Here is a 14,528-nt window from a genome sequence, read left to right as displayed (position 1 = left end):
AATCTATGGACATATATATTGGGACCCCAGTGATGACTCCCCTCAACCTAGAATAAGCACCTGGGACATGGCTTTTAATATTCTTCCAATGAATAATTAAGCATTTTCAGAATCTTCTCTTGCTGACCCTGGCTACCACAAAATATGAACAATCTACCATTTCCAATGAACCAAGCTAATTTGACTTCACCCACCTCTTTCTCTACAGCATTGGTTAGTCAGGTGGGGTGTAAATGAGGACCTGTGGTCTCAAACAAGATCACCACTTTCCATTCCAACACATTACTCTTGCTTCCTACCTTGATCCTCTATATGCCTTCTTTACTATACACTCAACTGCTTTCTGTATCATGATCTCTCTTCTGTCTTTCCACTACCGACCATTCCGGTACTTGACCCTCATCTTCCCACTCCATACCATCAGAACCAACACTCATATTGTTTGCATTCCAGCACAGCTGTTGCTTCTCCAACCTTCTCTCCATTTCATCCCAACCAGTTGAGTTGGTTAAACGTTTTGCAACGTTATGTAGTGTGAAAGTAAATCACATTGATATTCCCTCACAACCCTTTTCCTGATATTTATTTTTTCACACATTACGTTTTAGTTTTTCCATACTAGAGATACACTATAAACGTTAAATAAAATGTAAACAAAATCAAAAACAGAACTTGGAAAATGCCAGTGGAAAACAATACTAGTTAGTCTCAGAAAACAAATGCCAGTAATGCACACAGAGTACCACATGAAATCATCATAAGCTCCTCTGGTGAGGATGTTCAAACAGTGAATACAGTGCACTGAAAGTTTAGTTAACATACTCAAACAAGAATACACAAATTATCAAAAGAAAAAAATGCATGCCTCCATTTTCAACAACTATGACAATCATGCTACATCATTGCAGGTATTCACTGTACTTCCATTGGATAGTTATATAGAGTAAGAAAACGTGATAAAATGCTTATGGCCACTAGAGCATGGAAGCATATGATCAGACACACACATATACAACAGTATATACTCATTGGCAGACTGAAACTACCCCTTCCCACACCCACCCTAAATGATTGCCCCTCTACCCATCCAGCAGCTTGAGGATGCTGTCTCTTTCCTTCAGTGCTTTCCATGCCTGATCCTTCTCCTTCTTTGTCGGTGTGCGTTTCTTCTGCCTGGCAGCCATAATGCGACGGAAGCCCTCCATGACCTCATTATCAGACACCCGGACCCTCTGCCGCAACTCCTGCTTCCGCATCTCCTCCTTTGCCAGGCTGTAAGGAGGACGGTGAAGGGACGGTTAGAGTCAACTATGAGGCGTGTTGTGAATAATAGCCAAATCCAGTACTAGTTTTTGATGAGTGTTCAGGTACTGCACATGTGATGTGGATGAGGTGAAGCAACTGGGCCTTCTATAAGTGCAACTCATTATCATCAACGTAAGAACATCCCTCCTTTTAGGTCTTAAACCAGGGGTGTCAAAAGTGCCTGCTGGTTTTGGGTATTTTCCTTTCAATTGAGACCTAGACAACCAGGTGAGGTGAGTTCTTTACTAATTTGTGACCTTAATTCATCAATCAAGTCCAAGGGAGGAGTGAAAACCCGCAGACACTCGGCCCTCCGTGGAATGAGTTTGACATGTGTCTTAAACAAAGTCATCAGACAGTTCTTTAGGACCTTAAATCAACCTTATTGCTCATGTACATTTTACATTTCTCCCCTGCACTTTTCTCTCGTGCTCTCACCGGAGTAACTCCTGCTTACGGGATCTGTTGTGGGCACTCAGGGCTTTGAGTTCAGCCTGTCTCTTGTGGAGCTCAGCGAGCACCTCATCCTCGGAGTCTCCGCCTGCTCCGGGTCGCTCCTCAGAATCCAGCAGCCCCTGAGACATCAGCTCCTCCTTAATCCGTGCCTCGAGAGAGCGCGTGTGAGGAACACTAGGAAAGAGGGAGAGTGGGAAAGTCAGTGGAAAGATAGATCTAGTTGACTGATTGGTAAGTGACAGTCGCAGAAGAAGCAATCAGTGATTGGAATATATTGGTGTAATCTACAAAGCCTTTGTTGCTATTTAGCATTTTCCTTCAGGGTATCTGTAGAGTGTATCTACAAGTTTATAACGGGGTGATGTTAGTTTATGGAGGATATGCCTTTACCTAAAAGCTTTGCCCTGGCTGCGAGGTGAGGTCCCAGCCCCCTCGTTCCCTCCATCCTTCCCAGATATGTCAGGGATTGGAGAATCCTCCATAGGTGATATGATATTCTCCTGCAAGAAAGAAACAATACTTAAAGAATTTTAGCTCTACAGTTTAATTATAAAGTATTCAAATCAACTAGTTATTTGCAGGGATGTGTTTAAGTCATTTAGAATTGTATGCGTAAACAACAAAGCCTGAAATATGCGACCTCGACAAGAGCCTGAAGGAGCCGCTGTGTAAGAGGACCAAAGGGACAACCATCATCTGGTGGGTCGTGCTGGGACTCTGACTTTTTTAGCAGGGCATCCACATCTAAGAGAATAAAATCCCCCTTGTGTCAGACATAATTACACATGATTTGTTTCAGTGTTGATGCTAGAGGAAGACAAACACTACTCATTTGTGAAGGCTCATCCACTCAATACATGCTGTATGTCGTTATCCCCATCTCCTAGCGTGCCCTCACCTTTTGCGTCTAGTTCAGACAGTGGTCCCATGAGGCTTTTCTTCTTGTCGTTGGCTCGAGCCCCTTCCCGCTGTTCCTCCAGCAGATCCTCCTGAGCCCATCGCTGAGAGTAGTGTTTCCCCAATGCCGGAATCTACACAATATAATCAATACAATATTATTTATCTATGTTCTCTCCTTGGGGCAATGTGTAACAGAGGATGAGTCACAGAATACCTTCTATCAGATAGGCTAGTAGTGCTTGGGACCTGAGAGGCCAGCTACTATAAGTTTTGTCATGTTATGCTAATTGCATTAAGGGGTACGATTCAATATTGTACCTTGTAGTATTCAGCCTCATCATCCGGGGGCTTCAGGAGTTCTTCCAGAACCCGGATTTCTTCATTCGTGATGTCAGCACAGTATGGCTCTACTGATGCCCAAAATCTGGAAAACACAGGACACAAATACACTGGAAAATCTTGCATGTGGGACAATGAAAAACAAACACAGCCAAACACTGTCAGTGACATTAGAGCAGTGTTTCCCAACCCTGGTCCTCAAGTACCACCAACAGTACACACTTTTATTGTAACCCTGGACAAGCACACCTAATTCAACTTGTCAACTAATCATCAAGCCATGAATGAGCCGGTTTCCCAAAAACATCTTAAGGCGATGGGTTCAAGAAGATGGCAGACAATGGAAAAAGGAAGAAACAAACATTATGAATAAATATGGAGTGGGAGATTGTACAAACCATCTGAAGGATTGAAGGAGAAGATGGTGGACAAGAGAAAGAGAAGAAAAGTGAAATATGTCCTGAGTGAATATGGAATGGAGGATCGGACAGAACCTCTAGAAAAGCTACAGAAGGAATTGAACACGACAAGAGTGAGGGTGAATCAATTGCGGTGGCAGGTGTAGTGATGACAGCTGAGAATGAGTTGAGTAGAGGGAAGCGGGGTGGTAGGGAAGGTTGGCGACAAGTTTAAAACGGGATATATGCTCTAGTAGCTCGGAGATGGAACCTGAAGTACCCGTGGTGGAGACTGCTGAGTTCGGGCCTCGTTCCAAGGATGTAAAGGATGATTTTGGTCCAGTGGGAGTGAGATTGGTGGAGAGTGGATCCTTGCAGTTTGGCTGAAGAGTGGAAGACCGCGATAAAGGAAACTGGAACAAAAAAGGACTAAAGTTGTTCATGAGTGTAGGTTTTTGGTTGGAGTAGGGTTCACTAACAATGATGCTTTTTTCGGGGATCCGTTTGAAGTATCAAGGATGGTAAGGGATGCATTGGGAAAGGTGGAGTCGGTCAGAGGGACCAGAAGTGGTTTTGTTTTGATTTATTTTGTGTCGAAAGAGCAGAAGGAAAAGGCATTAAGAATCGACAAACTATCGACTTATGAAGTGGAGAGTTTTGATTTTTGTAGCAGAGCACCTTTAAAAGTTGTCATCTCTGGCGTCGTATTGGATGTGGGGGCCTTGTGGCTTACGAGGAGCATACCAGGAGTAGTTGGAACACGCCGGCTGATTAAAGAAGAAAGCCTTTCAGTATTATTAATGTTTGACGAAGAGGATCTCCCTTCAAATGTGAAGATGGTATATGTTAGATATGCAGTGAGAGCTTTTGTGTCCAAGCTGTTGTTTTGCTGGAATTGCGAAAGGTATGGACATGTATCAAGTGTGTCTCGAAGGAATGTTGTTGAAGAATCTGAGGGTGTACGATGTTATTGTGATGGCAACCATCTTCCAAATTCCCCGGAGTGCCTGGTTAGGGTAAAGGAGTATGAAGTGACAAGGGTCAGGGCTATTCAGCAGGTCTCCTACACGGAGGCACGTGAAATCGTTGAAGGAGCGAAGGGAGCTGAAGATATAGCGGTGGATGCTCCGCAGACTGTGGAGATTCAGTGTTGTTCAACAGTTGAGGGAAACTGATATGCTGATTGTGAAGAAGGTAGATGTATGGTGTTTATCGGGCATTTGATTAAATTGTACTGCATAAATTAACAAAAAGTCCAAGAAACTGTGGCTGAAAGGTTTTGGGGTTCCAGGATTTCACTGCTGAAACGTTGCAAAGAATACTGTCCAACTATGCTCTTCCTTTTCAGGCCCCAGAGCCTGTAGGGTTGGGCTTTGGCAGTTGAATCTGAATAAAGGTGTACATTGTGTCTTGTTTATTTTGTTCAGTTTTATTTTGTTAATTATTTGGGCTGACATACAGCCAAAACAGTAGGTGGCGGCAATACACCAATAGGTGTAGTTTGCCATAACACTTTAAAGAAGAAGAAGCAGCCCTCAATGAGCTGTGTTTGTCCAGGGCTACAACAAAAATGTCTACTGTTGAGGATATTTGAGGACCAGGGTTGTGAAACACTGCCTTAGAGCACTGTTTGTGTCAGATGTGATTGTCACCGACCTGTTGGGGGCATCATTCTTAGGATTACGGGGAATGTCCTGTGGATCCTCACTTAACTCGTACTCCTGGACTTTGGGCTGCAGATTTTTGGATTTAGGTCGTCCAGGACCAGGCCCAGGCCCGTGACTGCCCTTTCCATCGAGTTTCTGCTTCTTCGGTTTGTGACGTGATGAGGCTGAGAGGTCTGCGTCCTTTCCCAGCTTCAAAAAGCGCTTGTCCCCTTTCTTATCCTGCCAGTCTGTGAGGATCTGAGAAAAATAGGTACCAGTCACCAAAAAAACGTAATTATCAAATAAGGATGACACAAGTATCACTTGTAGTGCCAGAAACACTATGGCAGCAAAATATCTTGCCTGTCCAACATTACAGATGGAGGTGTAGCAGCAGCAGGTAGAGTGAGGCAACTCAGGCTGTCCAATGACATAAAAGCTGCTCAATTGTTTAATGACAACATTTGAGATGTGCTCACTGACTCCTGCCTTACCTGCCTCTGTTCTTCTAGAGCTCTGAGACGGCGGCTAGCAGAGGACAGGAGAGTCTCCAGCTCCAGCTGCAGTGTGTCCAGCTCCTCAATACCGATGCCATCGTCCTCTGAGCGCCCAAGCACGGCAGTGTAGCGGGGGCACACCTTGACATGCTCTACTGGCTTAAAGTCATAGTACTTTAGAGGCGGGCAGTCCTTCAACTCACTCATCTTGATGGTTAGAGTGGGCTATGTCTGTGGGGGAGAGATCAAGTGCACCATTGGTCATACAAAAATTAACAGACATCATGAGACAAAGTCAATTAACTCTCTCTCTCTCACACACACACACACACACACACACACACACACACACACACACACACACACACACACACACACACACACACACACACTTGATTCAACTATTAAAGTCAGGGCTGGTTGAATCAGGTGGGTGGCACTGCGCTGGAACTAAAGTCTGCACATCCTGTGGGTAACCTCAGAACCAGGAGTGGCAGGATTAGAAGAAAACTAATCTGTCCATAAAGCAGCCTTGGACCACTGCTCTGGAAAGGCTCCTCATATTGTTTTCAAGAACGGGGAACAACGTGGGTGATTTCCATTGAAGATAACGTGAACGTTAGCTAGCTTGCTGGCTTTAGCACAGTATGCGCTGAATGACCGGTGCGTCGGGAAACTAAACTGACCATTCACAATATCAATCAGAACCCCCAATGCAGCTGGACAAGACAGTGGTTTGATTACAAATGCACCATGTAAATCTAATGTAAATTGGCTTAATTTTGAATATTAACACAACAATATTTAACTTACCTCTGACCCGTAGACTGGCATCCATCATTGACTGAACCATCTACGGAAGAAGGGGGGTAAAAATATTCAGGAACAGAGATTTGTGTTCAATTTTGAAAACTTGTAAATCGTTTTTCTGAGTGTTAAATGATCTTCAATTGTTACTAATATTTTTGTTTCACTAATAACCAATTAAAGAATAAAGAATGTCAGATACACTAAATTGTAGAATGGTATCTCCGGTATAAACATATATTAAAAAAAAAAAAACATATTTGGGGATGTGTATTTACGGTAATGGGAATCAAACGAATATTAAGGATCTAAATATTTGTATTTGTCACTCATGTTTATGAAGTTCTATGTGTAATAATACAATAGTTCTTAATACAATTATTATTTAAAAAAATCACTTGGCCTAAATTCTTATTTTATTTAACACAGTGAGGCCCAACAAATGGATGCGCCCAAAGACGTTTAGAGCTCAGAAAGATGGTCGCAGCGACCAAAAGGTGTCCACTAGTTACCGCAGCCACAAAGTCAAAATTGGCTATAGTAAAATTCATGAAAACATACATTTGCTGTTTGGTTATAATTTAAGGTTAGGATTAGTCATAAAGTTAGCAGTGTGGTTAGATTTAAAATCAGATTTTAAGAAGAGACATTTTAGAAAAAGGCGGGGTTTATGACTTTGTGGCGGTGGTAACTAGTGACGACCAGACCGAAATCCAATGAAAACGCTCTGTCAAAGATTATCTATTATATTGACAAAATGGTCGATTGACCGCTCAAACAATAGAAATACAGGCCAAAGGCAGCCAGCAGATCTGCCCCGCACCATTAGTCCTCATCATTCAGATTATTCAAATTCAATCATGAAGTGTTTAGAGAGTGATTAGAAGGACAATAGAGCGCTGAGTACCAAGCCATTAGTGAGGGCCTTAGACTACACATCCACGCCACTAATTTGCACAGTTTTGGATGGAATTACCATGAACAACTGAATGCGGTCATGATTTGTGACTGCTGGTGTGGCGGTAATACGGTCACTGCAACAACCCTATGATCATTGGATGTAATACATGGTTATTAGATACAGTCCTGTGCTCCAGTTATATTCATTAGCATTCCTTAATGCATAGTTTATCCCATTCTATTGCACTCTGCACATACCTATGCAGTATATGTATCTCCTGTATAGCATATTCATTATCTATCTGTCTCTGTACCTTTACAGAACTATCGTCATGTACATCCCCATGCACATCTTCATCAGTGTGTGTAAATAAAGTTCCCTGTGTGTGTCAACTCTTGGACTGCCTTATTCCCCTCTAACCGGGGGCGGTGTCAGTGAGTCACAAACCAGTAGAATACATAGACCCTGTTTTCTCTCTTTTCATTGTCTCGCCGGATTTGTGACTTTGCTGACACCACTACAGTATGGCGGCCCACAGAGACCACACAAGATACTTTCCACACTGCCCACCTGCGGTCCAGTGGAGTATGGCTCTGGGGTATCCAGTGGACTACAACCATGTGGATTATACCTCCTCTCTGGAGCCATTGGGAGCCCTACGCCTGCTGACCGTGCAGCATGAACCCTATGGCCCCTCTTCTCCACCTGTGGGATATTACTCAGGAAGAACAGGAAGCACGTATGGTTCGTTTGGAGCAGAATATACAATGTCTTCCTTGCATCTTGAAACAGCAAACCAGATCCTGGGATTCCTCCGGTCAGGGGAACCCTCTCCGACAGGTTGCAGTGGAGGACATGAAACAGTCGTATGGAGTTCAGCAGAAGGACGCCGCTTCAGCAGCCTCAGCAATGTTACCGACTACGACTGACTGCAGGGTGTGAGTATTCTGCCTCTTCGGCCCCGGCATGGCTGCAACTGAGACCGGGCATGGACACGTCATGTCCTCAGCCGCGACTGGTCATCTGGAGCTGCCTGCTATAGAGACTGAGCCCACACCAGATGTCATTTTCGATCCCCCCCTCACCGGTTTAGCCTTGACATGGGCCCATCACGGGACACAGCAACAGCCCTGGGTCCTGTTCGGGGTATCCAGGATGACCCTAACTAGCATGCACAGGACTCAACCCCCGACGTGACTGTGGGGGATACACCATACTTAATCTGGGGTGACCACCCAGACCTTGCCCCCCAGTGTCCTGTCCCAGGGGCACTACCTATTTCTGCACCTGGGGTCAGAGCTGGTCCACCATCTGCCCTGGACTCACCAACACTGCCTCCTGATCTGGCCTTGACTCTGGATCTACTGCCGGGGCCTGCTCCGGGGCTTCCCCTAGGCCCTCCTCTGGTTCCTGCACTGGGGACTTGCCAGCCTCAGTTGGGGAACCGTTGCCATTGTGCCTGCTCTCCTCTGCATGGGTACAGCCCTCCTCTGTGGGGGATCCATTGCTGCGCCTGCTCTCCGCTGCTGGGGCATTGAGGACTTTACCACATCAGTCACCGGCTAAATGAATAAGTACATTGACGACATCATCCTCACAGTGACGGTCAATACATATCCAACCAGAAGCCATGGGTTACAGGCAACTTCCACACTGAGCTAAAGACTAGAGCTGCCGCTTTCTAGGAGCGGGACACTAATCGCGATGCTTATAGTAAATCCCACTACGACCTCCAATGAGCCATGAAACAGGAAAAATGTCAATACAGGGCTAAGATCGAATCCTACTACGCCGGCTCTGACACGCATCGGATGTGGCAGGGCTTACAAACTATCATGAATTACAAAGGGGAACTTAGCTGTGAGCTTCCCAGTGACGTGAGCCTATCAGACGAGCTAAATACCTTCTATGCTCGCTTCAAAGCAAGCAACACTGAACCATGCAAGAGAGCACCAGCTGTTACGGATGACTGTATGATCTCGCTCTCCGTAGCCGATGGGAGTAAGACCTTAAAACAGGTTAACATTCACAAGGTCGCAGGCCAGATGGATTGCCAGGAAGCGTACTCAAAGCATGCGCTGACCAGCTGGCAAGTGTCTTCACTCCTTTGGTTACGTTCAGTACGCATTATTTAACGTCGCCGTGACTCAGTCTGTAATACCTACTTTTTTCAAGCAAACCACCATAGTCCCTGTGCCCAAGAACTCCAGGGTAACCTGTCTAAATGACTATCGCCCCGTTGCACACACATCTGCAGCTGTAACTTATACGCAGGGAGTTAGAAAGCAGGTGCAGAAGGTGAGTTTAATAATAATAAACATCAATAAAATACAAAACAGGAGAAGCGTACTGAACGTAACCAAAACCAATACTTCCTGAAGACTAAGTCTTACTGAGGGCTATATGAAGGGAGAGTAATCAGGGTGGTGATCAACTCCAGGTGTGTTGGAGTTGATCTGGGTTGCCAGGATCGGTGGGTAGTAAACCGGCAACATCGAGCACCGGAGGGAGGGAGCAGGCGTAGGCGTGACAGTAGTCATGAAATGCTTTGAAAGGCTGTCCATGGCTCACATCAACACCATCATCACAGACACCCTGGGCCCACTCCAGTTCAAATACCGCCCTAACAGATCCACAGATGACACTATCTCTATTGCACTCCACACTGCCCTTTCCCACCTGGACAAAAGGAACACCTACATGAGAATGCTGTTCATTGACTACAGCTCAGCGTTCAACACCATTGTGCCCTCCAAGCTCATCACTAAGCTAAGGACCCTGGGATTAAACACCTCCCCTGCAACTGGTCCTGGATTTCCTGATGGGCCGCCCCCAGGTGGTGAGTGTAGGCAACACTACATCTGCCATGCTGACCACCAACATGGGTCCCCTCAGGGGGGTGTGCTTAGTCCCCTCCTATACTCGACTGCGTGGCAGCGCACAACTCCAACCCCATCATTAAGTTTGCTGACGACACGACGTTGGTAGGCCTGATCACCGACGAAGATGAGACAGCCTACAGGGAGGAGAACAACCCTTCCCTCAACGTCAGCAAGACAAAGGAGCTGATCGTGGACTACAGGAAACAGAGGGCTAAGCACACCTCCAACCACATCGACTGGGCTGTTGTGGAGTAGGTCAAGAGCTTTCTAGCCTATAGGCTATGGATCATTTGATTGAGACCATTCTAAATAGCCTGTTTTAGAATTAGTTGCTTATTAGGCTATAAAATGATGTGTGCCCGATGCCACCCCTCATCTTTGATTCTCTGAGCCCACACCAGTCATTTTCAATCCCCCCCTCCACTGCTGTAGAGACTGGGGGAAACACGCAGTAGTGAGCCTATGTTGCCCAGCACTTGATATTGCACGCCCAGCAGAGAATCAAAGATGAGGGGTGGCATCGGGTACACATCGTTTCATAGCTTAATAAGCAACTAATTATAAAACAGTAAGAAATATTGAAATGTCATCAATTACATGACCCCCCCAGACTAGATTTAAAAATACTAAACCCTCCCCTTGATTGAAATTGCCCCATTTTCCTCCTGGTAACCATTCTGTAAATTTCAATCCATCCCTTACTGTTATCTATTGCGTTACTATTTTCTTACTTTTTAACTCTGAATGGTTGCGAAAGGGCCCGTAAGTAAGCATTTCACGGTAAAGTCTACACTTGTTGAATTCTGCGCATGTGATAAATACAATTTGATTTGAAGTATGTTTTCCGAGCCATATCTCCAGTGGTGTAAAGTATTTAAATAAAAATACTTAAGTACTACTTAAGTAGTTTTTTTAGGTATCTGTACTTTACTATTTATATTTTTGACTACTTTTACTTTTACTTCACTGCATTCCTAAAGAAATAATGTACTTTTTACTCCATACATTTTTCCTGACACCCAAAAGTATTTGTTAAATTTTCAATGCTTAGCAGGACAGGAAAGTTTTAAATAAAAAAAATAGGCGGAAGTTATACAAATATATAAAATTGTGCCATCTGATGTTATTATTATAAGCAATTTGAAATTATTTATACTTTTACTTTTGATACTTTTGATATTCTACTTTTAGACTTTTACTCAAGTAGTATTTTTCTGGGGGACTTTCACTTTTACTTGAGTCATTTTCTATGAAGGTGTCTTTACTTTTACTCAAGTATAACAATTGGGTACTTTTTCCACCACTGCGTATCTCGTGCCTGCTCCGTTGTCTTAATATACACAGAAATGCTGTCTGATCCTAGTGCAGCTGTATGTATGCGGGTCGGATCTGCTGGCTAGGAAGGTGGGAAGAGGCCAGATCAGGTTGGAACATTCTAGCTAGCCAATGATCTTTTGTAGAAAACATATCAATAAACTCGTAACAACCTAAGCATTATGAAAGTTCTATTCGATCAAATATGCCTCACCTATAAAAAATAAAAAAAACTCCTCACTTGGTCTGCTTAATGTGCGCAGACAGATTTTGGGCGGAGTCGACCCTCTCGCTTTGCCTCTTCTTCTCTGGCCCTGTTCGCTGTGATATAAGAAGTGTAACATTTGCGGAAGAGATGTTGAATGCAGGCGTGGCACTATAACTTCCGCCTTCAAACCCAGAACAACAGAGAAATGGTGAGTGATTTTAATCATAAATACCGATGCAATTCTCTGTTTTCAAAATCCTAGGTTAAACCATCTTTATTCTGGTGGCTTGATAGTTGCACAGATTAATGTGGGCGGGACGGTGCGCTCTAAAAAAAAATCTGGATCAAGCTTGTTATCAAGCCAGTTGGACTTGTATACTTGTCTGATCCGATCCCTTAGATTATATTACATCTATAACGCGCTGACACCACCACAACATTCATTGATTGTTCAATACTATGCAAATGACCAAGGAGGCTAAATATGCTTGTAGTAACATGGTACTTCCTCTCTAGAGGTCTGGACAGCAGTCTGTCTGAGACGTAAAGGTAAAGCCTCAGTTGTGTGTCCTGAGAATGGGAGTGGAAAAAGGTTTCTGGAAGATTGTCGTGATCATTGATCTGTAATAGTAGTGTTTCAAAGTTTATGTCGTCAACCCCTCCCTCAGACAGCGACACTACGCCCATACCTGAATGCTGTGCGTGCCACACTGCAGGCCGCCCTCTGCCTGGAGAACTTCTCCTCTCAGGTGGTGGAACGCCACAACAAGCCAGAGGTGGAGGTCAGGTGAGTGAGCTCTCTCGTGCTCTCTTCTCATAATGATATCATTAGTGTTATTTGTGACACATTGTCTTTTGTCATTACAGGAGTAGTAAAGAGCTCTTACTACAGCCTGTGGTAATCAGCCGCAATGACAAGGAGAAGGTCCTAATCGAGGGCTCCATCAACTCTGTGCGAGTCAGCATTGCTGTGAAGCAGGTCAGGGGTTATGACCCTCCTTTTCGCTTTCAATGTCACCCTTCCATTATCTTGATGTTGTGTGTTTGTTTTAAGTAAGTAAAGTCTCTCATACACTGAGTGTTAAAAAAAAAAACTGAGCACCTGCTCTTTGTATGACAGACTGACCAGGTGAATCCAGGTGAAAGCTGTGATCCCTTATTGATGTTACTTGTTAAATCCACTTCAATCAGTGTAGATGAAGGGGAGGAGACATATATATATATATAACCTATTGTAGCTTTAAGACCATTGAGACATGGATTGTGTATCTGTGCCATTCAGAGGATGAATGGGCAAGACGAAAGATTTAAATGCCCTTGAACGGGATATGGTAGTAGGTGCCAGGCGCACCAGTTTCTGTCAAGAACTGCAACACTGCTGTGTTTTTCACACTCAACAGTTTCCTGTGTTAATCAAGACTTGACACAACTGTGGGAAACATTGAGTCAACATGGGCCAGCATCCCTGTGGAACACTTTCGACACCTTGTAGAGTCCATGCCCCAACAAATTGAGGCTGTTCTGAGGGGGACTCAATATTAGGAATGTTTTGTACACTAAGTGTAGATTTTAAATGCCTTCGTCTGCCAATTAAAAAATAAAAAATAAAATAAAAAAAGTGTTCAAGGGAAATGCTTACTGGTGCTCTTATTGGCTCCATCAGGCTGATGAGATTGAGAAGATCCTGTGCCACAAGTTCATGCGCTTCATGATGATGAGAGCAGAGAACTTCTTCATTCTCAGGAGGAAATCCGTTGAGGTGAGAGAGGAGTCAAGAAAACAGGATACGATCCAGTTGGTGTTAGTATTGCTTCGGATGTTCTAAGACCTCTCTCTTCCTCCATCCTGTCATCTAGGGCTATGACATTAGTTTCCTCATCACCAACTTCCACACAGAGCAGATGTACAAGCACAAGCTAGTGGACTTCGTCATCACCTTCATGGAGGAGATTGACAAGGAGATCAGCGAGATGAAGCTGTCTGTCAATGCCCGTGCCCGTATTGTTGCGGAGGAGTTCCTCAAGAATGTAAGACTGCTATGTTTTTAGAAGAAAATCTAGATTATAATGCATTTATAGAAATGTGGTCAAATCAATGGGAATAATGAAACAATTATGTTTGTCAATGGCTTCTGTTGCAGTTCTGAGGCGGTGTCATCGCATCCCTCTCACTGATCACATGACTTGGCCATGGATCTGTGAAAAGGCAGGCTCAAGGGCCCGATAGCAGGAAGAGAGTGGCGACGCGTACTGTGAGTGAACAACCAATCCGTGGCGAAGACTATAGAAAAGTGACCATTCCAGTGTGGGTGTGGCACCCAACTGCGTCTCCCAAGTATGTACTGTACTCATAAATATTGATGACTGTATATAATTAAATGTTTCATTTTCTGCCTCTTAGAGCAAATCTCAAAACCAAGGCGGGTCCTTAAAAGTATTAACCAGGTTGTCCCCGTCATGAATATCAATGAGAATGTGTTGCAACTGAAACAGCCTGTATTGTTTTTATACATTCTTTATGTACTCGTTTGTTCATTAAAAAAAAAAAAAAAATCATTCTCCTTTTTGTTACAAAATATTAACCTGTTCAGTACGCTCATCATGGAGAGAGGAAAAACAAGATGTATGTTTACATTTTAGTACAAGACGCATCACAGATTTATTAAGGTGTCATAAGATACGAAATTATAATAATGAATGACCTAATCAAATAAAACTCATGATGGCTTGTTTGTACTTTTGAGTAATGGTGCTTGTGTGTGTCCCATAAATTCTCTCCTTTTTGTCCACATCCTCAGTCATGAGGTTGAGTGTGCATACCATTTGATATGCACTTTGTCTAGTTCTATTTCTATGGCACTAGCTGTGTTGGTTGA

General features: G+C 43.9%; 2 protein-coding genes across 2 annotated transcripts; one reads left to right on the top strand and one right to left on the bottom strand.

Annotated features, from left to right (window-relative positions):
- Nucleotides 1-565: 565 nt before the first annotated feature.
- On the bottom strand, nt 566-6,480 carry LOC139535619 (transcriptional adapter 3). The gene is made up of 9 exons (XM_071335210.1): nt 6,355-6,480; nt 5,539-5,772; nt 5,055-5,302; nt 2,980-3,085; nt 2,660-2,792; nt 2,402-2,505; nt 2,152-2,261; nt 1,744-1,935; nt 566-1,272 (listed from the first exon to the last, which is right to left on the bottom strand). Exons 2-9 carry the CDS (start codon nt 5,746-5,748, stop codon nt 1,080-1,082), a joined length of 1,296 nt encoding a protein of 431 aa, XP_071191311.1. The 5' UTR covers nt 5,749-5,772; nt 6,355-6,480; the 3' UTR covers nt 566-1,079.
- A 5,177-nt stretch (nt 6,481-11,657) lies between these two features.
- LOC139536572 (actin-related protein 2/3 complex subunit 4-like) lies at nt 11,658-14,388 on the top strand. The gene is made up of 6 exons (XM_071337211.1): nt 11,658-11,861; nt 12,322-12,440; nt 12,521-12,632; nt 13,317-13,412; nt 13,510-13,680; nt 13,794-14,388. Exons 1-6 carry the CDS (start codon nt 11,808-11,810, stop codon nt 13,797-13,799), a joined length of 558 nt encoding a protein of 185 aa, XP_071193312.1. The 5' UTR covers nt 11,658-11,807; the 3' UTR covers nt 13,800-14,388.
- Nucleotides 14,389-14,528: the final 140 nt, after the last annotated feature.

The sequence above is a fragment of the Salvelinus alpinus genome, chromosome 12 (genome assembly GCF_045679555.1).
Source record: "Salvelinus alpinus chromosome 12, SLU_Salpinus.1, whole genome shotgun sequence".
Taxonomy (NCBI): Eukaryota; Metazoa; Chordata; class Actinopteri; order Salmoniformes; family Salmonidae; genus Salvelinus; species Salvelinus alpinus.
This window is presented reverse-complemented; position numbering and strand designations above follow the sequence as displayed.